The sequence below is a fragment of the Purpureocillium lilacinum genome (genome assembly GCF_023168085.1).
Source record: "Purpureocillium lilacinum CBS 284.36 DNA, scaffold_6, whole genome shotgun sequence".
In the NCBI taxonomy this organism is placed as follows: domain Eukaryota; kingdom Fungi; phylum Ascomycota; class Sordariomycetes; order Hypocreales; family Ophiocordycipitaceae; genus Purpureocillium; species Purpureocillium lilacinum.
The window spans coordinates 999,236-1,023,611 of NW_027072116.1; the positions used below are offsets into that span (position 1 = coordinate 999,236).

Genomic DNA, 24,376 nt, shown 5'->3' on the forward strand with positions numbered 1-24,376 from the left:
TGACGATGCATTGCCGTGCGTGCTGCATGCGGACGACAGTTTTTTTCTGCTTTGCCCCCTCCTCTGCGTCTAGCTGCACCGCATCGCATATCTCGCTCCGTTGGCCTGGCCGCGTCGTCGCGAACGCCGGCTGCCACGGAGATTCCGTGACGGCCCGTCAGGGAAAGCAGCATGTCCGGGACATTGTCGTCGCGCGCAGGGCAAAGCCAGGGCAGGACGGGGCGTTGCTGATGTGGAAGCTGATGAAGCTGTCTCACTGCGGAGGGCGGCTGCAATGGCCCAGTCCGGCTAATGGACGACGGAGGGGCGCCGCAATCCCCGCGGAGTCGTCGTCAACTGAACCGCCAAGCCCAAGTGTTGCAGTCCAGCCGCCAGCCAGAGTCCAGGGCACCTCGACTTCCATTCTTGTGCAACGGCGCCAAGACGACTCGCTGCTGTCAGGTGGTGGTCCCGGTGGTGGCTGGTGAGGCCTTTTGGGCGCATGCATGATGCTTATCCCGACATCACGCTCGCCCGTGAGCGACAACAACGTGCGCCGCTCTGTCTCTCCCACGCGGCCGGACCCCTTCGGGCCCCCCTTAGACAGGGCTTGGAACAGAACAACCTTGAGCGCAACCTTAAACTTGCCGCTGGGGACAGGCCGCGATCGACGCCACAAAGGTGCCGGACGTGCTCAACTCTGAGACGAAACATCGACCTGTCAAGGGAGCGGGCAAAGGGCACGCGTCACCGTCGTCGAGGGCGGGGGGACCCGGCTCTCGACGTCGTGTCGGCGCAAGGCAGCAGCAATCACGAGGGAGCTCGCGATATCAGATCTCCCACGGCACATCCGGTGCCTATCGAGGCTAGACAGAAACGGGAGGCGATCTGGACGGAGCTGGGGCGCTGGTGAGGCAATGCTCAGGCGCGGCTCCGTGGCGATCACTTACATGACGAGTTACAGAGTAATAATACCGACCAGCAAGCTGCCAAGGCCGAGTGCAAAGGGATGCAAACGCAGGGCAATGGGCCAGACGCCGTCGGTCAATCGCTTCCTGATTTACCGCTGCAACGTACGCACGGTGCTGTACGCGAGGGGACTCCTGGGAAGCGTCAAACAATCAGGCATCGGAGTCTTCGCTCGTCCTGGACGCTGGGTAGCATCGCCCTCCGGGTTGCTCCTGGTTCGAGCTCGAGCGGATTTGCATTTGCAAGTGTCGCGGGCACTACCGCGACGGCGCACAGGGACAACCTAATGGAAGCTAGCCTAACCCAACGTCAATGGAAGGACGGCCGCGGGAGTCTGTGGCCGCTGACCGCCACGCCGACCGGGATTCGCAGAGCCGACCCCAGCAGCGTCATGCTGGAGGAGGTGCGGGAGCCGAACCTTGGAGGCTCGAGGACCACCGCCCGTGTTGTAGATTCTCCCGCAGCATGCACAGTGCTGTAGGTACCGGAGCGCCTGCAGCCAGCTGCGGAGCAGGCACCAAAGCGGAAGACTAGCACCGCTGGCTTGTTGCCCGGACCCGAAAATGCCTCAAGCAACAAGACGGCGAGGGCGCTCGCGGCCAAGAACCGGGTCGCTGAATTATTACGAGAGAGCGCACACTGGTTGGGCGAAACTCGTATGGAACCGGCCTGCTCTCGACTCGCAACTGAACGGCAGCGCTTCTCGCGACGCACCTCGAGGGTAGACGCTGCTCGCGGGACGCGGAGGACGCCGACGAGCAGACGTGTCACATAGAGCCGTTCCGAGTATTGTGCTTGGCATGCCGCAATGGAAGCCAAGATAGAAGCAACGGCTGTACCTGCGCGTGCGCTGTGCGTCTTCTTCGGCCACGTAGGTACGAGGTGCTGCGCTGTCCCAGGCGCCGCTGTGCAGTCCCCCGCGAAACAAGGCGGCCTTGGTACCGCGATGCGCTGCTACCGCGATGCCCCGCGCACGTACAGGAATCTGGAACAGCGACGCACACAGCGACGCACACTACTGTACCGGCGGCGCAACTTTTAGAATCGGCCTGATAGCACGCGCTGCGCCGTACGTACCAGCTACGAGCGCGTGCGCGCAGAGACTCGGCCCCAGCACCTCGTGCCTGCCCCTCCCCCATTCCCCGGCCTGTGCTGGCTTTCTGAGACTCAGCGTCGCTTTAAATGGCCTGCCAAGCTCGGCGCAACTGGGAGTCTCTCTCCCTTGGGCCACGGGTCATGTGCGTGGCTGCGTTGACGCGCACTCCGGAGGGCGACGCGGCGCCTGCACGCATGGGACCCTCCCATCCGATGTCGACCTTTGACGACTTGGTTTACCAAGCCATTACACTACCGCAGCACATGCGCGAGCGTCCGAGCTTGACCGCCAGCGCCGTGTCTGCGTCAACACGTGCTCGGTAAGTGCGGTAACGCATCGTCATCGAGCTGAACCGCCATGACACGACGACGCCGTCGGGCGCAGCTGGTACCTGGGACAGCGTTGCTGGGCCGACTTCTCGTTACCTCATATCGAATGTGCGGCGTGGACTAGAACTGGTGCCACTGAGGAGCCCCGGAGCCGCCAAGAGCCGCGTCTCGTGCAGGCGGCGCCCTGCCCATGGGGCCGGCCGTCGACGGTGCTGCTGGTGAGATTGCAGGGCCTGGCCTGGCGCTGGCTCTGGCTCTGGCCTTGGCTGGTATCGCTGCTGCGAACGGCTTTTGGTCCGGCAGTGTGGCCTTTGGGGCGGCCACCTACGTAAGGCGAAAGCCAGTTATAGCACGCTCGCCCTCCGGGGGAGCGCCCGTGAGCCGCCCGCCCGCCGTGATGCCCTCGTACGAGTCCGCGCAGGGCAATTACGCAGCTGCGCGTAAGTAGCCAGCTGTGAGCAGAGACAACATGACGATGGCGCCACGCCGACCGCAGGCGAAGCAGCCAACACGACATTGCTGCGGTGCTTGGCGGCGATTGTCGCGGTGGCCAGTTGGACGCCATCTGGTGGCACCTTGGTCGAGGACCGTCGTGTACGCAGTGTACGGCGAAGCGAGGTACTCGACGCCGGAGGGGAGAGCCACCTCGCCGCGCCGATTCAGCGAGTCGGAACGGCCGTGGCAGGTACTGCAGTCCTGGCCAGGCTCCAGAGTGGCAGCTGGGACGTGCTGGAGCCCTTGGAGTCTTTTTTGGGGGGGCATGACCTCGCGCTAGCGGGGCTCCTGATACGCACCGTGCCGGGGGCGCCCAATCCGCACTGACTGCGTCCGTGTACTCCCGCAGCCCGGAAACGAGCCAGACTTTTTTCGTGAGTGTGTGTGTGCCTGTGCCTGGGATGGAGCCCGGTGGAGCGGAGGGATGGATGGGCGGTGGATCCTTGGGGCGAGCGTCGGCCGGCATCCATGGGGCGTGCAGGGGGGCGACGCCATGGGTCAGTACCACCAAGACCACGTCCGGCCCACGGTGGAGCCAGGGCCCGAGGAACCCAGAAGCCTCTGCCCTCCCCCCCCCCCCCCCCCAGGGCAGGACCGGACCGGCGTGCAGTCAAGTCAGTCAGTCAGTCAGTCACCTCAGTGAGGGCGGGCGGGCAAAAAGTCTCATCAGCGAGGTGTGAGAGCGCCCAAAGCTTGTGGTCCGTCGCTCGCTCGTCGTAGGCTCGCCCGTCGCAGGCTCGCCCGCTCTGCTAGTAAACCCAAGTGTCTGCCCGTACCCGGCACCATCCATCCATTGAAATAGTCGCTCCCACCCGTCCCGCGGCCCGGCTTCCTCTTCCCTTTCCCTTTCTTCTCTCGACACCCACGAATGCGTTGCACTGAGTGACCATTGCCGTCCCCTTCGTGTGGTGCTTCGACACTCACCTTCTTTCTTCTCTTTTTCTTCCCCCCCTCTCCACTCCATCGCTGACCTGCGCTCTCGCCTACGCACGAGCGACTCCGTGGCCGTCGTCGTCCTGATACCCTAAGAGCCCGCATCTGTTACACCAGAAGAAGAAAAACCTAGGATCCTACACCTGAGCTCTTTTCTCGCACCCCGCCATGGCTGACGACAAGGCCGCCGGCGCGCCCGCGCTGGACACCAACATCGAGTCGGGCAACTTCGACGAGAAGCGCGCGCAGCAGCAGCACCAGCAGCAGCAGGCCCCTCCCAAGAAGGTCGAGGCCGCCGGCTCTGCCGACGACGACGACGATGAGGACATTGACGCCCTGATCGAAGACCTCGAGTCCCAGGATGGCCACGGCGCCTTCGATGAGGAGGAGGAGGAGGGCACCCCCGGTGGCGGCCGCGTCGTCCCCGAGGACATGCTCCAGACGGACAGCCGCGTTGGTCTGACCGAGTCCGAGGTCGTCGCCCGCCGCCGCAAGTACGGTCTCAACCAGATGAAGGAGGAGAAGGAGAACCTGATTCTCAAGTTCTTCTCCTACTTTGTCGGCCCTATCCAGTTCGTCATGGAGGTGAGTCTCTGCTCTGCGCTGCCCCTGTCATTCTTTGTCGCTGCTGCACCACCATCATCATCACCACTTCCACCCAAGCACGCACCCCCCCTTGCACGGTCCCGGTCACAATGACGCTGGGGGCGGGCTGCTTGCCACCAACGCCGCACTCTGCACGCAAGGTGCGGGTGCGGGTGTGGGTGGTGACGCCGGCCTGCCCAGTGTTATTTTTCGGACTGTATTTTTTTTCGCGCTTTTTTTCCCGCAGATTACCAGCTCCACATGAGCTGTCGGGAGTGGGCCACCCAGCAATTGGCTCACCAGACTGGCTGGCACCCATGTGGGGGTGCATGCGAGGTGTGGCCGATCCATCCGACACGCCCGCAGTGCAGCAACCGCGCCAGGCCAGAACGGGACAGCCGCTGTTTGGGTGTCTGGGTGTTGTGCAGCCGGCCGCCAGGCAATGGGACGGACTTGTTCGCGCGCCTGGCTTGCGGCGTCGCCGCTTCCAGCGCCGGGCTGCCTGAGCCTGGGCCTGGCCTCGCCTCACCTGGCGCCGCCGCCGCCGCCGCCGCCGCCTCTGCGCCGGGTCGAATGCAATTGAATTTCGGCCACCCGCGAGTCGTCGCAACTCTATCGCACGCGCAGCATGACAAGCACAAATCACACGCACGAGTCGCAGTGGCGCTAACATGGCTTTCCCTCTAGGCTGCCGCCGTCCTCGCTGCCGGTCTCGAGGACTGGGTCGATTTCGGTGTCATCTGCGGTCTTCTCCTGCTCAACGCCTGCGTTGGTTTCATCCAGGAGTTCCAGGCTGGTTCCATTGTCGAAGAGTTGAAGAAGACCCTCGCTCTCAAGGCTGTCGTTCTCCGTGACGGCACCCTCAAGGAGGTCGAGGCCCCCGAGGTCGTTCCTGGCGATATCCTGCAGGTTGAGGAAGTGAGTCAATCACATCCCCAAAGTCAATCGCGCCCAGCTAACCGCCCCAGGGTACCATTATCCCCGCTGATGGCCGCATCGTCACCGAGGATGCCTTCCTCCAGGTCGACCAGTCCGCCATCACTGGTGAGTCGCTCGCTGTCGACAAGCACAAGGGCGACAACTGCTTCGCTTCCTCCGCTGTCAAGCGTGGTGAGGCCTTTGTCGTCGTCACCGCCACTGGTGACAACACCTTTGTCGGCCGCGCCGCCGCCCTCGTCTCTCAGTCCGCTGGCGGCACCGGTCACTTCACTGAGGTGCTCAACGGCATCGGCACCATCCTGCTCATCCTGGTCATCGTCACCCTCCTGGTCGTCTGGGTCTCGTCCTTCTACCGCTCCAACCCCATTGTCGACATCCTGCGCTTCACCCTCGCCATCACCATTGTCGGTGTCCCCGTCGGTCTTCCTGCCGTCGTCACCACCACCATGGCCGTCGGTGCCGCCTACCTCGCCAAGAAGCAGGCCATCGTCCAGAAGCTGTCCGCCATTGAGTCGCTGGCCGGTGTCGAGATTCTCTGCTCCGACAAGACCGGTACCCTGACCAAGAACAAGCTCTCCCTCTCCGAGCCCTTCACCGTCCAGGGTGTCGACCCCGATGATCTCATGCTCACTGCCTGCCTGGCCGCTTCCCGCAAGAAGAAGGGTATCGACGCCATCGACAAGGCTTTCCTCAAGGCCCTCAAGTACTACCCCCGCGCCAAGAGTGTTCTTTCCAAGTACAAGGTCCTCGACTTCCACCCCTTCGACCCCGTCTCCAAGAAGGTCCAGGCCGTCGTCGAGTCCCCCCAGGGCGAGCGCATCACCTGCGTCAAGGGCGCCCCCCTCTTCGTCCTCAAGACCGTCGAGGAGGACCACCCCATCCCCGATGCCGTCGACAAGGCCTACAAGAACTGCGTCGCCGAGTTCGCCACTCGCGGCTTCCGTTCCCTCGGTGTTGCCCGCAAGCGCGGTGAGGGCGCCTGGGAGATCCTCGGCATCATGCCGTGCAGCGACCCCCCGCGCCACGATACCGCCCGCACTATCAACGAAGCCAAGCGTCTCGGTCTCTCCATCAAGATGCTCACGGGCGACGCCGTCGGCATTGCCCGCGAGACTTCCCGCCAGCTCGGTCTCGGTACCAACGTCTACAACGCCGAGCGTCTCGGTCTCGGTGGTGGTGGCGACATGCCCGGCTCCGAGGTCTACGACTTCGTCGAGGCCGCCGATGGCTTCGCCGAGGTCTTCCCCCAGCACAAATATAGCGTGGTCGAAATCCTCCAGCAAAGAGGTTACTTGGTAGCAATGACTGGCGATGGTGTGAATGATGCGCCGTCGTTGAAGAAGGCCGACACTGGTATCGCTGTGGAGGGTGCGTCGGACGCTGCGCGCTCGGCCGCCGACATTGTTTTCCTTGCTCCGGGCCTGGGCGCGATCATCGACGCCCTCAAGACTTCGCGCCAGATTTTCCACCGCATGTACGCGTACGTTGTGTACCGTATCGCTCTGTCGCTGCACATGGAGATCTTCCTTGGTCTGTGGATCGCGATCCTGAACCGCAGCTTGAACATCGAGCTGGTGGTCTTCATTGCCATTTTCGCCGATATCGCTACGCTGGCCATTGCCTACGACAACGCTCCCTTCTCGCAGACGCCCGTCAAGTGGAACCTGCCCAAGCTCTGGGGAATGTCGGTGCTGCTCGGTGTCGTCCTGGCCATCGGTACCTGGATTGCGCTCACGACCATGTACGCTGGCGGCTCTGACGGCGGTATCGTCCAGAACTTCGGTAACATTGACGAGGTGCTCTTCCTTGAGATCTCGCTCACTGAGAACTGGCTGATCTTCATCACGCGTGCCAACGGTCCCTTCTGGTCGTCGATCCCCTCGTGGCAGCTCAGCGGTGCCATCCTGGTTGTGGACATCATCGCGACGCTGTTCTGTATCTTCGGCTGGTTCCAGCACGGCGAGCAGACGAGCATTGTCGCCGTTGTCCGTATCTGGATCTTCTCGTTCGGTATCTTCTCCATCATGGGTGGTCTCTACTACTTCATGCAGGGCTCTGCTGGCTTTGACAACCTCATGCACGGCAAGTCGCCCAAGCGCAACCAGAAGCAGCGCTCGCTGGAAGACTTTGGTAAGTTTTGTGTCTCGAGTCCAAAGGATCGTGCATCGCTAACAGTGCGCAGTTGTCTCCCTCCAGCGTGTGTCCACCCAGCACGAGAAGTCGCAGTAAATAAGGCTCCATACTACATACCCGCACGGCTGAACGCCTGCTCCTTTCGCTTTCTCTATGTTTAAATTGCATTGTATGAGTCTTAGCTGAGCATCGTCGCGTTCCTGGTGTGGGTGAAGGGGCAACTTTTCATATACCAACTAGAGACCTGTCTTTCATAGACACTAATAAAGAAGTAAAAATATGTTCTGTACTTGGCCTGTGAGGTTCCGTGGTGATGCTACTCCTGTATTGGCAGTCCGCCCACGACACGGTCACAGGTAGCTGGGGACGCATGTGGAGAGCGCTTCGCATGAGAAACGGCGGGCGCGGCGTGGGCCCTGCATGTTGGGGTGCTGCAAGATGCAGGCTTGGCGACGATGCGCCGTCGAGCGGGAGACAGGGAGCCCTTGAAGAGGCAGTGCAATAGGGCTGAAGACGGCGTTATGGTGGTCATGCTGGCAGGGGAGTCTGGTGTTGTAGACCGTGGCGTAAGTCACGTGACTGTTACGTCGGCAGACCTCTCCAGCGCCTGATGTCAAAGTGCCATTTACAACGTTTGCTTGTCATGTGCCGATGTCGAACATGGCTCGACATTCACTTTCTGCTTTCATGTTGAGAGTCCGTGGTAACTACTCAGAAGAAATCGCACGACACAAATTCTCTTTTCAGTTGGACGATTTGACTCCGTGTTGAGCGGCAAGATGCCGGCGGTGGAGATACCGGGTTACTACTACGGTGAGACCACGCATCTCGTTGATCTTGGGCTGGGCGTTAAGGTTATCTGAATCTGACCGACGGACCAGATGAGGCCAAGAACAAATATTTCAAGATCGAAAAGTCTCACACCGCGCCTCCATCGGCAGCATGGTCGGCCGACTCGGTCAAGAAGCGCCGGGTCGAGGACACTGCGCGGCGAGAGGCCCGGCACAGGGCGCACCTGGTGCGCAATCACGTCAAGCGCAGCGTCTTGCGGCGCAACATACTGCCCGCGGGCCTGCTCGCCCGTGAGACCGAAATCGTGAGGAGTGCCGCCGGCGGAGTCGCAGGCTATGGCGCTCGCGCCGACGACGGGGACTTGGGCGCCGCGGCGTGGGTGAGCGGTGTGGTCGACAAGGGCCATGTGCCGTTCGTGCCCAGCTTTGCACGGACTCGCTTCGCCAACATGCCCTGCTTTTACGTCGGCGGGGAGGACACCAAGACCGGCCTCGGCGTGGCATACGCGAGTGAGTTCCCCGGCCGTGCCGCTGAGTTGTCGATCTTGAAACTGATGGAGCGCAGCCCTGGACGAGGAGACGCTCGTTGGGAGCTACATATCCACGGACGACAACGACCGGTATGTGAGACACGTTGCCGGGGAGCTCGGTGAGACGCTGACGATGAACCGCAGCATAACATTTGACCGAGACCGCCCTGGCACGCTGGAACGCGGGCCGTCGTTCCGCACGGAAATGATTCGGTGCCCGCAGATGTCGTCGATCAAGTACCACAAGCCCTCGCACAAGATCCTCCTCACGTCCCGCGAGCCGGACCACAGCTGCGGGCTCTACTTCTTCTCCCCACCCCTGTCTCCCCCGGACGACCCCCGGCCGCATTGGCTGCTAGGCGAGAGTACGTGAAATAAGCTACGCGTGCCCCGGCACATGGCGGAGATCGCTCGGCTGACCTGGACCACAGCTAATCACTACCAACGGCTCTCCATCCGCCATCGGCTCCGGGATGAGTGGCTCGTGCATCAGAGCACGCCGGCCCCCGCGGCGTCTGACCTCCTCTGCGTCATCGGCACCAACGCCGGCATCCTCCGCGTCCGCTCCAACGAGACCATGGCCTGGATCGCGCCGCAGAGCCCCCCCAAGGGCCTCCACCTGCCGCAGGAGATCTTTGACCAAGACTTTCAGCACGGCAACCACAACATCCTCCTCGCCGGCGGGCGCCAGCCGCGGCTCTGGATGACGGACCTGCGGACCCCCGAGTCGGACTGGTCGTGGACCCGGCACGCCAGCTCCATCGCGCACCTGCGCAGCGTCAACGAGCACCAGATCCTCGTCGCCGGCCTGCAGAACTCGATGGCCCTGTACGACATGCGCTTCTTCGGCCGCCGGCCCAACGGCATCAGCCCGCTGCTCGACTTCCCCGCGTACCGCAACGCCGCGCACTTCCACACGGGATGGGACGTGAGCCCGAGCCTCGGCGTTGCGGCGGCGGCACAGGACGACGGCACGGTCAGGCTCTTCTCGCTGCGCTCCGGGCGCGCGCTGCGGAGGCCCGCGATGGACCGCGCCGCCCGCACCGACACGCCGGTGCGCGCGCTCATGTTCCAGCAGATGCCGTGGGAGAAGACGCCCAGCCTGTTTGTGGGCGAGGGGCCGTCCCTGCGGAAGTACTCGTTCGGGACGGTAGATGTCGACGACGAGGCCTGACAGCCGTGATACCTGACACCTGATACTCGATACCTCACGAGCCCCGCCATTCTTATTTCTGCCGGGGCACCCCCGCGTAATGACATGTCGTCTTTTCTCGGCTGTTTTTTTGTTTCTGCGTCTCTCATATGCTTGGCGTTGTTGGGTCGTCCCTTTTTGAACGGAAAGTTCATCATTGTTGGGAGTCAGTCTTTGGTTCTGTACGTATTAGGACCGGCGGGAGTCCCCGGAGATGAGCTATATGACCTGTGGATAAGGGGGGTTTCTTTTCGCCCTGCCCTGACATGACATGACGCGGCTGCATGGCATGAGGGCATCGTCACTTTTGCCGATATGACTGGGCTGGATTGGGGATTCTGCAGCCCATGCACGACATGGTGCACTGTATCTATCACACACTGTATGAGTCGAGGCTGGAAAGGCCGTGGGCACGGATACGTGGGTGTTCCAGACCCTCCGTACATTGTACACGAACACCGTGCTGAAACTGATGTCCGTACGAGGCCCGAATCCGTGACCAACGACCTCATGACGATAGAAGATCTAGGCCCAGGCAAAAGCAAAACATCATCAATCAAGTGCCTGTCAATGCAGACAAACCGCCGCTCACCTCCTACCGCAGGAATAGACCAAAACAAAATTAAGAAAATAATGAAAAAGGGCAAAAAAACAAAGTTGAATGCGTGATCTGGGAATCGAACCCAGGGCTCCCCGACGTTGCGCGGATGGCAACGGAGAATTTTACCACTAAACCAATCACGCTTGTTTGGTTGTTGCGAAACCGCGGTGGTTCGCTTGCAAGGAAGGGTGTTCCTTGCTGATTGGATGTTTGGAAGGGGAGGTAATGAGGTATATACGTGTCTAGTCGAGTGGGCGGTGGGTGGTGGTCGTATTTCGTGGGCGAGTGTGGGCTTTGTGGGTATTTTTCGCTCTGATACGGTATCGTGGGTGGGTACGGAGTTGTGCGTTGAGGCTTTGTGCGCGGTGGGGTCTAGCTTGCACAGCAAAGGGGTTCAGGAACCTCAGTCTGGGCGTAATGTGCTGGTCCTGGTCCTGGTGCTCGTGGTTTTGGGGCCACTTGATGAGAATGTCTGGCAGGTTGAGCACGAAAGTGAAGAGTGTAGTGTGAGCACTCTGCGCTTGGATGCGCAGTGTATATCTACAGCAACATACTATGGCTACATTTCGGAAGACGGTGTTGTGTCCTCGCCCTCCAGTTCTTGTGGGCCATCGAGAAGTATCTGTTCAATGTCTCCGGTCAAGGGATTCTCCATCACTCCTGTCCCGTCGACATATTTCCCGACCAGTTGCCCAACAATCGTATCTTCCTCGTAGAAATCCCATGCCTTCCATCTCTGCCGAGCCAAGGGAGAAGAGTCAATTGCTTTAATATGACTCCACTCAAACTCTCCCCCTTTCAGCTCGGCGCAGTTCAGCTCGCACTGGCCGGAGATGCATTTCTCGATATACTTCTCCCGGAGCAGTTCCAGTGCTGGCGACCAGATCCCGTTCGTCAGCCCAATGCGGCCAACGCAAAAAAACACCACGCTTGGCCCCAAACCCCTGCAAATAGCTTCGAGATCTTTTTGGTCCATTGAGATGTATGCCAGGCTGAGTTTTACCACATGTTGCCAATTTATGCTGCGCAGGACGTGGCCAAAGGGATAGTAGTCCTTCTTGCGCCCGGAGCTCCACTCGGGTGCTACACTCAAACGTGGTAGGCATACATCGATCTCCCGGAGATTCGGGCTCGAGAGTGTCGCAGAAAGGAACTTGTCCAGAAATTCTCGCTCGTCGGGAGGGATATGCTCAGATAGAATAGCATCCTCCACACATCGTTCACTCTTGGACCTCTGAAGGCTGCCGAGTGCGACGTGAAGGTCGTCCCATGACACGCCCCATGGATCCATCAGACCAGGTTCCAACATGTACAAGTCTTGCATGGGGAGGGTGTCGATTGTGAGAGATTGCAGCGCCGCCCCTGCCTTGTACATCGCGATGGGAAGATCCCAGAGGATCGTTGCTGGAACAAGTGGTGAATACACATGTAGGAACTGATGTTCCCACCATGCCAATGGGGTAGCCATAAACCGGCGTAGTGTATCTGCACCCGATAAAACCAGCGTCGCATCATGGCTGAGAGGTTCCGGATGCCCGCTTAGCTCGTCGGTGAACAGCAGTGAGCCGTTATATCGCATCCGCGCAAGTGAGGTAGCCAGGTTTTTGGTGAAGTGTCCTTCCGAAATTAACCGCAACTGTTCCTTATGTTTTTGTCGATAATCCCGAAAACCCTGGTAAAGGCACTGGTGGTAGGTCAAAAGCTCTCGTGGTAGCATGCCGTCGCAATCCTCATCGAGACCGGGATCCCATGCCTCTAGTACTTTTTCATAGTTTTCCACTGCCCGTCTCAGCGGCTCCTCTGTAGCGGGATCATTGCCCGCCTCGACATGAGCTAACCTTGATTTGCAGGCGGCATGGAATTCTTGAAGACTGCTTTGCCTTTCATCTTGAAAACGGATGATATCCTCGGCGATTTCGAAAGGGCGATAATACAAAAAGAGTTCAATGTGTCTGATGCCTTTGGCAAGATGAGGCTGCCTGGAGAGCCGGTCCACAAAGTCCAGAGACGCCTGACTGATGTCGAGTTCAAGCCCCGAGAACAAGAACCGCGATGCGAGTTGGTTGAACAGGCGACACACGAGGCGTACACTCCGCACGGTCTGCCGACGATCCTCATCATGCCTGGCGACGTAGAGCTCCTTCCAGTGGTCCCGAGCCGGATGCATGTCCTTTGGGTCGTCAAAGTTGCTGAACACCTCGAGCAGAAGCTCTACTGGGAGACTGAGCATGAAGGAGTGCGGCGGTGAGCGACAGGCGAGGTCCGTTTCCTCGGTGCAGGGCGCATTTGTGCTGACGCTGGCTTCGGGTGAAGACGCTTCATGGCGTTTGTTGTTCTCGTGATGGGTGTGGGCTTCATCCACATCATCGATGCCACTGCGGTGCTGGTCCACATGATGGTCATGGGCCTGACAGTCCTGGCCGTCTCGTTTCTCAGCCATCGTGCTGCGTTCTTCTGCCGTCGCTGAAACGTCGTGGTCTTGGCCAGGTGGGTGCTTGTCAAACGACTCGCTAGCCGGAGACTGCGTGCCATCCATGGCCGTGCCTGACGATGGGTGGTCTGTCGACATGTGCTCGCAACGCCGGAGTGAGACTGTGTCGATGGTGTTGTGACAAGGAGAAAGTTTCTGGACGCGTGGCCTGCCTGTTGGGAGAAATGAACAAGTGGTGCAGGTGCGGTGCTGCACCGTGGTTTGGGCAGGAGGTGCGAGTCGCTCCTTCTTCAGACGAAAACCATGCCAACACCCGCCTCGGAAGAGCACATCTCCAGGCTCTACCTCAGGCAGCAAGTCACACCGCTCTCCTGGCCCATGGCTCTGCAACTCACTGCCCGTGTAGAGTCCCTGACGGGGACCTTGTTGCCGCAGACAAGGCCTCGTGCGTTCATCGTTGCCACTTCAGGAGGCGGGTTGGGACGTGACGACCGCTGAGAAACAAACGGAGGACCTTTCACCGGACATGCGTGTACTTTGTTTGTCAGGTCCTCTGAAAAGGACAAACGGCCCAAGAACCGAACTTATTTATTCCCCTCACATATACCCATCCATCCTGCCCGGCATGCCAACTCCTATCTCGCCCTGGGGGGGTATGGTGGCAGTACTACCTCCTATCCCGCCGCTCTAAAAAGCGTCACTGTAACAAAACAACCCAGGTATACCCGCAAAAAACAACCAACATCAAACTCCGTCCCAGCATTTTTTGTTTAAAACAGCTCCAAAGAAAAATCCGCAAAGGGGAACCTATGATCCAGCGATGCCGCGTGTAGAGGATAGCCGGCGTCTTTTTTGTATGAAGCGAGGGGAGAAACGAACGAAACGACTCGTTGTTGCACGATCCCGTCACCGGCTCACGGACGACGCCGCCGAGGACGGCGGTCCCCCACGTGCGCGCGCGTCGACGTTGCACGTATCCGCGAGGGACGGAAACGCGCGCACGAAGCGGTCCCCGAGCCGCCAGTTGTCGAGGCTGCGCAGGTGCCGCTCAAACACGGGGTTGATGACCACCTCGTCCGAGTCGGGCACCAGGAGGAGCGTGTCCGTCTCGTCGTAGGGCCAGCAGAGGCGCAGCGTCGTGGTGAAGGGGATGAAGAAGTTGTCGAACAGGTACTCGTGCGGGTTGTAGTCGCGGGCGAGCTTCTCGCGCATGAGCGGGAAGGGCAGGTGGTCGATCCAGGCCGGGTGCGGGTGCGCGAGCTGCGACGCCGTCGGGTGCATCCACTCGGGCAGGCGGTCGTAGTTTTCGCGCGTCGGTGCGATCTGCCATCGCATTACCAGGAACATGACGTACAGTACTGCGACGCGCTCCGGCAGCATCGAGATATCCGGGAACGTCGCGAGGATGTCCGTGAACACCTTGGACAGTGGGTGGCTGTACGCGCTGTTGGCTGGGTTGAGCAGCGACGACACCGACGGGTACCGTGGCCCGATAACCTGCGGCATCGGTAGGCCCTCGGCTGCTCGTTGCCGCCGCTCGCTCAGAAAGTCGAGCAGCAGTGAGTCCAGCGGACACGTCGGAGTGCAGTTTCTCACCGGCGTGGCGTACCGCGGCAGGTTCTCCGGATCGTGTTCCCCACCCCCTGCATGCGGATGCGAGCTTGTCGCTCCGACCGCGCCGCCGGGAGACTGGCCGTCGTAGCCCGGCATGGAGCCGCTCGTCCCAGCCAGGGGGCTGTGCCGCGTGCCCAAGGCCTCGTTCTTGGTGACGGCCGTCCAGTCGTGCTTCATCGGCACGTGCTGGTACTGTGGCGTGTCCTGTGCGCCGTGCATGCCGCCCTGCAAGCGGCTCAGGTGCTGGCCTTGGCCCTGATGCAGCAAGAAGCCCAGCTCGAGCCGCTCGGGGCCCATCTCCAGGTCGTGCCGGATGCGATGCCGCTGCTGCTGCAGATGCGCCGCGGTGAGTTCCCCTGGCGTTCCCGCCGCCGAAGTCTCGCCATGAGTCCACCCGTGAGGCGTCTCGACGGTCCCGGCGGGTGAGGCGGAGCCCGTGGGCGTAGGTGATGCGTGATATGGAACCGAAGCCTGGACTGGAGGTGCAGTAGGCGGCGCGTACGCCGGCGCTGGTGATGCTCCGCCAGCGTTTTGATCTGCAATATCAGTCAGTATCAAGGTAATGCGGTACCGGCAACAGCCTTAATGTACCTGTCCCAATGATTGGGTTAAGCAAGCCCACGATATTCGCGAGCTGCCGCTTGATTTCGGCGTTCTCGCGCTCGACGGCCTCCTTGGCCCGCACCACGGCCTGCAGCTCCTGGTACGGCTTGAGGTTCGTGAGCTCGCGGATGCGCCGCTCCAGCGTCTCGATCTGGTTCTTTGTGCGCTCGCGGATGGCGCGCTGCGCCTCACGGTCTGGCGTATATCATGTCAGCGGCGCCGTGTCCCGTGTCCCTCACGAAGCGGCTGTCGGTCCCCAAACGCATAACAAGGGAGTAAGGATGATGGAGAGAAGGGGCCGTACCGTTGGCACGTTTCTTGGCCAGCTGCTCCGGCGTCAGGTTGGCGACGCCCCTACTCCCGGGTCCCGCCTTGAGCTTCTTCCTCCGGCCGGCATCGTCCGTGCCGTCCGCCCCCGAGCCCGCCGCCTCGCCGGCCACGGACCCCTCGTCGTGGGGCACGCTCCCGGCCTCTCGTCTCTTCATGCCGGCGGCGGGGCTTGGCGCGCCGACGGCAGCAGGACTCTGTCCGTCCACGGTGGCGACCCGCCCGCCTCCTCCGCCATCTCCGTCGCTCGGGGACCGACCGCCCATCGAGGCCCGTGCAGCCGGGTCCCGCGCCGGTCCGCGCTCCGGGGCTCGCGCGCCGGATGCCGGAGACACCACCAAGCTCGATCCAAACGGCTCTTCTCCTCCCGCTCACACCGGGCGGCGGCCAAGCGGGCCGGCCCAGCCCAGGCCGAGCTCGCTCTCAACGGTCAGCAGCCGCGGGTCCCCCGGGCGTCCAAGGGAGGACGCAGCTGACCGACGGGAGGTCGGGGCCCGACAACCGCGTTTCGTGCCACCCCTCCGGCGCGTCTCTCGTGCCTCCCAAGCCCTCGACAAGAGCAGCAAGCCCACCCCCTGTCGCCCCAAAAGCAGGTACCAGTCACGTTCCGTCCCGGCTCTTAAACGGGGGTGATGACAGGCCCACGAGGGATGTGCGTCCCCGGGGCTTCCTTTCTCGGGTAGCCGCGCGCAGTGCCCAAGCGGCCAGGCGGAGCAGCAGCCCCAGCACCGCACTGAGCGCCCCCGGGCGGAGGGTTCGCGGGTACGTACGTCCGAGGCACTCACTCAGGGCCAAGGTACAGCAGCACTCGCAGTTTAGCGATGCGCGCGCGCGTGTGGTGGGGATTGGGGGGGTTCCCCTTCGAGCGAGCACCCAGCAGTGAGCGTCGGCGGCGGCGGCGGCGGCGCGTGCTGATGCTGGTTGCGCTCATGCGCGAGCAAGGGGAGTGACAGGTCGTCGGGTGTCGGTGCAACCTATGAGGTGGACGATGCTGAATCAGAGAGGTCGCGTCGAGCACGGCAAGCTCGAGTCATGGGGGGGAAAATCCCTGGATGTGCATGGTTGGACGCGGGATGCGGGACCCGCAGCGGAACAGAGGGCGGCGAAGTGGCAGCCCCAGCACCGGCGGCGCTGATGGCGGGCGGCGCTGGGCTGGCGGCGGCACGTGCGTCACAAGGTGGCTTGCGGCATCTCGTACGTCAATTACGAAGTACGTAAAAGCAGCAAAAGACGGTACTTTGCAGGCATCATCACTATATTGCAGGAGCATTGCAGCAGCATAGCTTCTGGCTACGCACCTCGACATAGAGCAGCCGAGGTATCCTGTAACATAAATTTGTGTTTCTCTACTGCGCGCTTTTGCCATCCAACCTTGACTCTCTCACGTGCATTCCCGCAACCAAGCCCACCAGGCAAGGCACGCATGAAGCATAGCCATTCACACCCGCTACTCTATAGAAACACGCCCTCACTCCGCCGACGCCCTCGCCAGCGCCTCGTGCAGGTGCGGCGGGAACCGGTACCGCAGCTGGCTCGTGTACGTCGTCAGGTCCAGCGTCATCTGCTTGAGCTGCTCCACCATCATCCGCCGTGTCCCCTCGTTGCCGCTGAACTGCCCGTTGCTCAGCTGCTCCCGCTGCCTCACGCAGCAGATGATTGTCCACATGAGCAGGTTAGGCACGTTGATCGACACTGGCTGCGACAGCCCCGAGAACTTGGCCGCGTAAGCCCGGATCGTGCTGGCGTCGCCCGCCGCGTCCAGCGGCAAAATCTCCAGGCTGCGGATTTTCTGCCACCACAAAGTCAGCAAACAAGCAGAGAGATGCATTGGTGAAAGTGAAGACTTACGTCCAGGCCCTGCGCCCACTGGCCCGCCTCCACCACCTTCTTGATGCTGCTCATCTCCAGCAGCACCCGGCACGCCACCCTGTTCTGGTCCTGGATCTTCCTGTAGAACATGGCGTCCCGCTCGTACATGGCCATCATGGTCCTGGCCAGCTCCACCGGGTCGTCGATGGACGCCAGGCTCAGGCTGCTGCCCTGCTGCTGCTCCGCCTGCGCGCCCGCCGCTCGAGGCTTGACCGGCATCAGGCGCATCGGGTCCTCGCCAATCTCGAGCGAGATAGCCTCGCTAAGCGCCCGGCTCACAATCGCCACCACCGTGTCGTACTCGCCCGCCAGGTGGTACAGCAGCACCGAGTCCGTGGTGCGCCCGTTCTCGTCCGCGAAGCTGGCCGCCTGCAGCGTCACCGTGCTGGCAAAGTCGTCCTCGTCGTCGAGGCCGATCAGCGGGCCGCGCTCCTCGATCACGCCGCGGATGGCGCGCCCGTCCGGCCTGATGTCGCCGATGAGCGTGCTGAACTCGCGCGTCTCGAGCACGAGATCGCGCAACGCCTCGTGGCACAGGCCGCTCTGGCGCTGGCCGGCCTCTCCGCCCAGGTCCCGGTTCAGGCAGATGAGCGCAAGGTAGTCCACCGCCGACACCACGTCCGCGGCACGGAAGTCCCGCGTGTAGTAGCCAATCATCCGCCCAAAGTTGATTTGCGGGAGGTTCTTGACGCTGTAGCTGCGGAGGTCGTTGGATGCCGACATGGGGTCGCTCGGCCGCAAGAGACCGTAGTAGGCGAGCGCCAGGCCGAAATGCACCGCGTCGATGTACGAGAAGGGGTACAGGTAAGCAACGGCGTCTTCAAACATGCCCGACAGCACCTGCAGGTAGAAGAACATGCCGAAGCTGCCGTTGCTGGTGTCCTCCGATGTAGCCTTGGGGAAGTGCTTCAGGCCGATCTCGCGGATGCTAGACTGGAGTTCGGCAAGGCCGTACGACTCTCCAGCCATCTCAATCGTCCTGTCGCCCTCTCTGGCCAGGTTAAACTGCAGCCAGATCCAGTCGTTAATGTCCGTGTTCAAGCCGTCGAGGTTCCGGTTGCCCAGCTCGATCCGCCCAATGACCTTGTAGCAGGCCATGCGGAACGGGTCGATGGTGTTCTCCGGGGCATTGCGGGATCGCTGGATGTACTCGTTGGTGCATCGATCGAGCAGCTTGCGGTTGGTGATGCGCCGGTCTTCGCTGGCCGCGTAGTTGTTCAGGTACGTTGAAAACGTGCGGTCGATTCCTCTAAACTGATTGCTGTTGTCGTTGACGTACTGAGCTGCCTCGCTGACGTGGCCCGAGCGGAGGAGGTAAAAGACCACGGCCCAGATGTACTCGCCCTGGATCTGCTGGAGCTCTGTGTTGTCGGGCACGAGGTCCCTGCGCGCGGAGCGCAGGCGGATGTAGGCCTTGATCTTGCTGGTAATGTCTGGCAGGCCGCCGAGTCTGGCTTCGTGAGGGTGCTTAGCGATCAACGACTCCACCTCGCGCAGGAATTGTTTCTCAAGGAAGCTGTTGGAGCCGTGCAGGATGCGTTTTCTCATCTCCACAGACCGCTGCGAGTTGGGATTCTCGTCCAGGTACTTGTCGGCAAACTGTCGCTCTCTCGCCATGGCGTTGTTGAGTGATGTCTGAGCATCGGGGTCCTCGCCGACAATCTCAATCATGGCACGGTAGGCCTCGACAACGTGAGGCGCATGGGGCTCGTGAGACTTTTGCTCCACCTCACCCAGCTCTGCAAAGATTGGGTACGGGCGCTTCATCAGACGAGCGGCGTTCAGGGTGCGGACCTTTTCAGCCAGCTTGGCCTGTCTCTCCCGCACAGCTCTGTCCTCGGTAGCGCCGCGAGGCTTGAGGGCACCCGAGCCGTCCGACGAGCGGTCGACGTCAGAGAACTCGGCCTGGTGAGTGCCGATGCGGCTCGGCGCCCCAATGACGGACCGCTGCATCGTCGAGTTGCCCAGCATGCTGTTGCGCCCGGCCCGAGATGCGCCGCCCTGAGTCTTGCTGCGGCGGGACCGGCCAAAGCCAGCCTGGGATTCGCGACCGGCAGCCATAGAGTCCTCGCGGGGCTTGATGCCAAAGTGCTGGTAGATGCGTTTCCGCTGGGCGTCCCACTCCATGGACACATTGTCGTCGAGGAAGTTGTCAAAGTCGCGCACGGAGCGCTCGAGGCCGTCGGCTATCATGCTGAGCGTCGTCTTCGTCTGCAGGTTCGACAAGTACGTCTCGACATCGATCTCGGTCGGGGCGTATCCGTGCGTCCGTTCGGGTCGTGCGCCCTGAACGTCGAGCATGCCGAGGTCCTTGGCCGCGACGCTGGGGTCGACGCCGGACGCAGCCAGGAGGTAATGCGCCTTGCCATCCAGGGGCCGTTCGCTGGGCTTCGATTGCAGCTTTCGCAGGCGGTGGCGGAGGTCGCCCAGGCCGAGCTCCAGGCTGGGCAGGTCCTCCATATTTGTCGTCTTGACACCACCCTCCTTCTGCGACTTGGCGAACAGGCTGTCAAAGTAGGCACCGGCGGCCTGCTGCTGCTGTTGTTGCGCCTGCTGCTGCTGAGTCTGCATGCTCTGAGGCTGCATGCTTTGGGCCGGCGTCGCGTACAAGCTCCCGCCCAGTAGGGTGCCACCAAACGCTGTGTTGCTCTGCGGCTGCTGTTGGGTCGTAGCGGATCCGAAGAGCGATGGTTTGGGGGTCGAGCCGCCCACCAAGGTGCTGCCGCCGAGGGTCGTCGAGGCCGCGCCAAAGAGCGAGGGCTTCTGCTGGGTCTGCGTCGACTGCCCAAAGAGCCCTCCGCCGGTGCTCTGCTGCTGCTGCTGGCCCTGAGCCGTCGACTGCCCAAAGAGTCCGCCACCCATGGTCCCGGTCTGCTGCGGCTGCGCGGTCGACTGGCCAAAGAGCCCTCCGGTCGCGGGCTTGGCCTGTTGCTGGCCGAACAAGCCTCCGCCGGTTGCACCTTGTTGTGGCTGCTGCTGGGTCTGCGCGCCTCCAAACAGTCCTCCGCCGGTCGCTGCTGCAGGCTGCTGAGTCTGCGCCGTCGACTGACCGAACAAGCTGCTCCCGGTCGCGGGCTTGTTCTGCTGGGCCTGTCCGAACAGCCCTCCGCCGGTGCCCTGCTGCTGTTGCTGTTGCTGCTGCTGCTGGCCAAACAGGCCGCCGCCGCCGCCGGTCGCGGGCTGCCCGAAGAGCGACATTGTCGGGCACGCGTCGAGTACGGATTCCGGAGACGGTGATTGAGGAAGGGTGGGAGGTGAATTGGCGAGCGAGCGACTGGGCGGGGTGTTGTTGCTCGCACGCTCGCGGGTTGCGGTGGGCAATGAACAAGCGGATGAGGCAGCGACGCGCCTCGCTGCTCTAGAATTTTGGCGTTGGCAAGGCTGCAGGATGTTTGGGGGAGCTTGAGCCAATGAGCGGCTGGCAGCGGTGCGTTCTCGCCCCACTCTGCTTGGTGCTGGTCTGCCTGCCTCAACCTTCGCCTTGGAAGGGAATTGTGAAGCCCACACGACATGAGTAACTCCAAGTACACGCGAGAAGTTATCCATCAGGTGTGGAGAGTTCATGTAAAGTTCTTTCACAGTCGCAAGCTACGATGGTCGACAGTCTCGCAGATATGAATAACACTGCGGATAAAATACGAGCGGGCAGTCTATAATGTGTTCCTCCATTGAGCCCTATCCATCCCTCTACATGCACCGTTTCATTACGTTTCTACGGTCAGGTCGCGGTCGCTCCCCGGCCCTCATGCACTCATCCACCGGCGTCGAGCCCAGCTCGGATCCCATCGTTCCAGGGCGAGCCTACTCGTCGCCGCCAAACTCCGACACCCACTTCTCGAGCGCCTTGTCCACGCGCTTGCGGTACGCCTGCTGCGAGTTGCACATCTCGAGGAAGACCTCGTACTTTGCGTCCAGCAGCGCCTTCTCGCCCGCGTCGTTGTTGGGCTCGACCAGCCGCCCGCGCTTGCTCATGCGGTCCATGATGCTCCAGAGCGTCTCGGGCTCGGAGCCGTCGTCGGCGTTGTGGCTCGCCGCCTTGGCGCCGAGCATGGCCGCGCCGTGCACGACGGCGGCGTGCACGTACCGCGGGATCAGCACGGGCATGCTGCACGTGGTGGCCATGAGGCTCATCAGCACCGGGTTCTGGCACTGCGAGCCCGACATGAAGATGGACGAGATCTCGTGCCCAGACTTGTTCATCTGCTCGATGATCTGCCGCGTCTGCATGGCGATGAACTCCATGGTGGCGTAGTACCACAGGGCCATGTTGTCGGTGCTCTTGTCGCTGTCGATGCCAATCATGGAACCCTTCATGTTGGGGTCGGCAATGGGGGACCGGTTGCCCCAGAGGTCGCCGTAGAAGAAGAGGTGGCGGGCCAGGTAGGGGATGCCCGGCGCATTCTGCTTCTCAACCATGTACTCGAGGTGCGCGTTGAGGAAGTCGTAGATGTGCTTGTCCTCGGCCTTGGCCAGCGCGCACGTCTCATTGTACGCCGGGTGGATGTCGAGGATGTGTCGCAGAAGCTCGCCCGTGGCTGACTGCCCTCCCTCGGCCAGCCAGTAGTCCGGCAGAAGCACGTCACGATACGGGCCCCAAACGCCAGGAACGAAGACGGGGTCCTTGGACATGGCCAAATGGCAAGTCGAGGTGCCCGCAACGGCGGCCAGTCGGGTAAACGCTTGCGACAAGTCGTTGTGCGGAACGTTGGCGTTGAGCTCGTCGTCACCGAGGTCGACCTTAGCGCCAACGGTGCCAATCCAGCCAGCATACGCATCAATGACGCCGCTACCGACGGCGATGCCCATGGGCAGGCCGAGCTGGTAGGCAGCCTGGCGACTAAGGGTGCCGACGCTCTCACCAGCGCTAAAGTAAGAACCGTTCTGTAGACTGTCAGACGTTGCCCTCTGGGAAGACAGGTTATGGATCACACTCACTGCACCATTGACGCCACCCATCCTCCTGAAATTGTCCTTGGTCAGGTCGCCAAGACCAATGGTCTCAAAAAAGTCTTCCTGCCAGCCCTTCTCGCTGCCGTCGACACCAACGGGCACATAGCCCTGCTTGCAGACGGTGCTGCAGAAGCTGCGCGCCTCGTTGCCCGTGGCCAAGTGAGTAAGGGCATCACCCAGGTCGTAGAACTTGCAGCGCGCGAAGAGCTCCGGCGGCATGTTGTTCTTGAGCCAGAGGACCTTGGGGATCTCCATCTCAATGCTCATCTTGCCGCCGACATATTTGAGGAGCTTATGCCTGGTGGCATTGATTTTCTCCGTCTCCTCGACGGGACGATGGTCCAGCCAGAGAATGACGTTGCGGTCGTGTCCATCGTTCGCAAAGTCCGGCCCGGTAACGGGTTGGGGCTCGTCAGTGTCCTCGGTGAAGACAGCTAGGGAGCATGTGGCATCGAAGCCGATGCCCTTGATGCGAGAAGGGTCGACGTTGGACTCGCTGACGACGCGGCGCACACACTCGCAGATGCATTGCCAAATGTCTGTCGTCGATTGCTCCTGTGCAAAGCGTCAGTCGCGGCCCAATTAGCTCGTCGGGTCTCAAAGGAGCTCTCGTACGTAGTAGCCGGTCTCGGGCTGCCACAGCTTGATGTTTTCCGAGGCCAATGCCTTGATGTCGCCCGTCTCGTCTATGATGCAGGCTCGGGCGGAGCCTGTGCCCACGTCGACGCCAATGTAGTAGTCCTACAATTCATCAAACGTCAGCCTTCAACTCACTGCAGCCTGACGGGTCGCCCGCTGAGCGTTTCGCATTGCGTCGCAACGTCCAACGCATTGCCCCGCGCCAGCAGACGGCGCCGCGACGTAGCTCAAGCACAGCAGGGTGGCAATTACCGTGACATGGGGAGGCCTGCTCATGGGGGGTAAGCCGTCAGTAATGGTCCGGGCATCGAGAACCTCCATCGTGGAATATTACAGCCGCGCGGTTAAGCTCAAACTAGGCGATCGGGCAAAGTGTACAGTAGAGCAACGAGAAGCAGGAGAAGGAAAGAGGGAGAGCCAGAGAGGAGGCGAGAGAATGCCAGGCGAGGCGAGGCGAAACTTACTCCATGGCCTTGATGGGCTTATTGTACGCATACATGGCTTGCAGATTTCGGGGTCCCGTGGCGCTCGCTTGGCCCTGGCAAGGATCCCTCGGGGGCGGGCGTCGTGCGTCGTACGTGCGTTGTCTGGTCCGGCCTGGTCTGGACTGCTACTCTCTCAATCGGGCGTTGCGTCGCCCTTGGTCCTTGATCGGAGCTTGAGGAGGCTGCGGCTGCTGCGACTGCTGCTGCTGCTACTCGCTCGGTCGGTCGGCGGGGAACTGCGGCGCGGGCGCGCGTTTGGACGAATTCGGCGTGGTGTCCTGGGAGTGGTGGTGAGAGGGTGAGGGTGTGTGAGATTCGTCGTCGTTGCCCGTCCAGTGGGAGGCGAGCGGGAAGAATGGCGAGGCCGGGCGGAAAGACGGGATGAGGGAGGGGAGGGGTGAGGAGGGGGAGGGGAAGGGGGAAAAGGCAAAAAAAGAGAAGCTTACCCAAGAACCCCTTGGGATTTCAAGGATGGCCGGCCGAGGGCAGAGCAGAGCAGCCAAGCAGCGCAAACGACGTCGCTGTTTTGCCTCCCGAGCGTCATTCTCCGCGAGGGGGATCCATCGCCAACCCCACCGGTGCCCACCCCTCCGCCAGCGGCGGGCGGTAGCGGTGGCGGGCGCGCACCTCGGAGGAGGACCTAGGGGCGTGTGCAGTGGACCTTGGAGGGGATCCACTGGCCCGTTTTCTCCAGGCAGCCGCCCAGTGGACGGGAGGCGCGCGCGGGGGTTCCATGGCTCGCCAGGCCCCGGGGACATGGCCCCTGGGCGCTGGAATGCTACTGGAACAGGGGCCGCCGTTGCCGCTCATCGGCATTGGGCGGGAGGACAGGGAGGGCAGGGCAGCACGTCTGCTTCCGAGGGAGAAGTCACGTCTGCACTTACCG

General features: G+C 61.8%; 5 protein-coding genes and 1 non-coding gene across 6 annotated transcripts; 2 read left to right on the plus strand and 4 right to left on the minus strand.

The window, feature by feature from the left end:
- Positions 1 to 3,969: 3,969 nt before the first annotated feature.
- Positions 3,970 to 7,554, plus strand: PLICBS_008221 (plasma membrane H+-ATPase; the record flags this gene model as incomplete). The annotated part of the gene is made up of 4 exons (XM_018324282.2): positions 3,970 to 4,386; positions 5,074 to 5,304; positions 5,355 to 7,455; positions 7,508 to 7,554. 4 exons carry the CDS (start codon positions 3,970 to 3,972, stop codon positions 7,552 to 7,554), a joined length of 2,796 nt encoding a protein of 931 aa, XP_018177461.1.
- A 683-nt stretch (positions 7,555 to 8,237) lies between these two features.
- Positions 8,238 to 9,953, plus strand: PLICBS_008222 (uncharacterized protein; the record flags this gene model as incomplete). Its single annotated transcript, XM_065601347.1, has 5 exons — positions 8,238 to 8,271; positions 8,340 to 8,759; positions 8,815 to 8,869; positions 8,924 to 9,144; positions 9,211 to 9,953. The coding sequence occupies 5 exons, from the start codon at positions 8,238 to 8,240 to the stop codon at positions 9,951 to 9,953; spliced, it is 1,473 nt and encodes a 490-aa protein (XP_065457419.1).
- A 680-nt stretch (positions 9,954 to 10,633) lies between these two features.
- On the minus strand, positions 10,634 to 10,715 carry PLICBS_008223. The gene has a single exon. It is a non-coding gene; the product is annotated as a tRNA-Gly (tRNA).
- Positions 10,716 to 13,909: 3,194 nt separating this feature from the next.
- Positions 13,910 to 15,705, minus strand: PLICBS_008224 (uncharacterized protein; the record flags this gene model as incomplete). The annotated part of the gene is made up of 3 exons (XM_018324281.2): positions 13,910 to 15,153; positions 15,209 to 15,415; positions 15,525 to 15,705. 3 exons carry the CDS (start codon positions 15,703 to 15,705, stop codon positions 13,910 to 13,912), a joined length of 1,632 nt encoding a protein of 543 aa, XP_018177460.2.
- Positions 15,706 to 17,015: 1,310 nt separating this feature from the next.
- On the minus strand, positions 17,016 to 20,614 carry PLICBS_008225 (nuclear pore complex subunit; the record flags this gene model as incomplete). Its single annotated transcript, XM_018324280.2, has 2 exons — positions 17,016 to 17,336; positions 17,396 to 20,614. The coding sequence occupies 2 exons, from the start codon at positions 20,612 to 20,614 to the stop codon at positions 17,016 to 17,018; spliced, it is 3,540 nt and encodes a 1,179-aa protein (XP_018177459.2).
- Positions 20,615 to 21,217: 603 nt separating this feature from the next.
- Positions 21,218 to 23,504, minus strand: PLICBS_008226 (uncharacterized protein; the record flags this gene model as incomplete). Its single annotated transcript, XM_065601348.1, has 4 exons — positions 21,218 to 22,921; positions 22,982 to 23,107; positions 23,258 to 23,273; positions 23,470 to 23,504. The coding sequence occupies 4 exons, from the start codon at positions 23,502 to 23,504 to the stop codon at positions 21,218 to 21,220; spliced, it is 1,881 nt and encodes a 626-aa protein (XP_065457420.1).
- Positions 23,505 to 24,376: the final 872 nt, after the last annotated feature.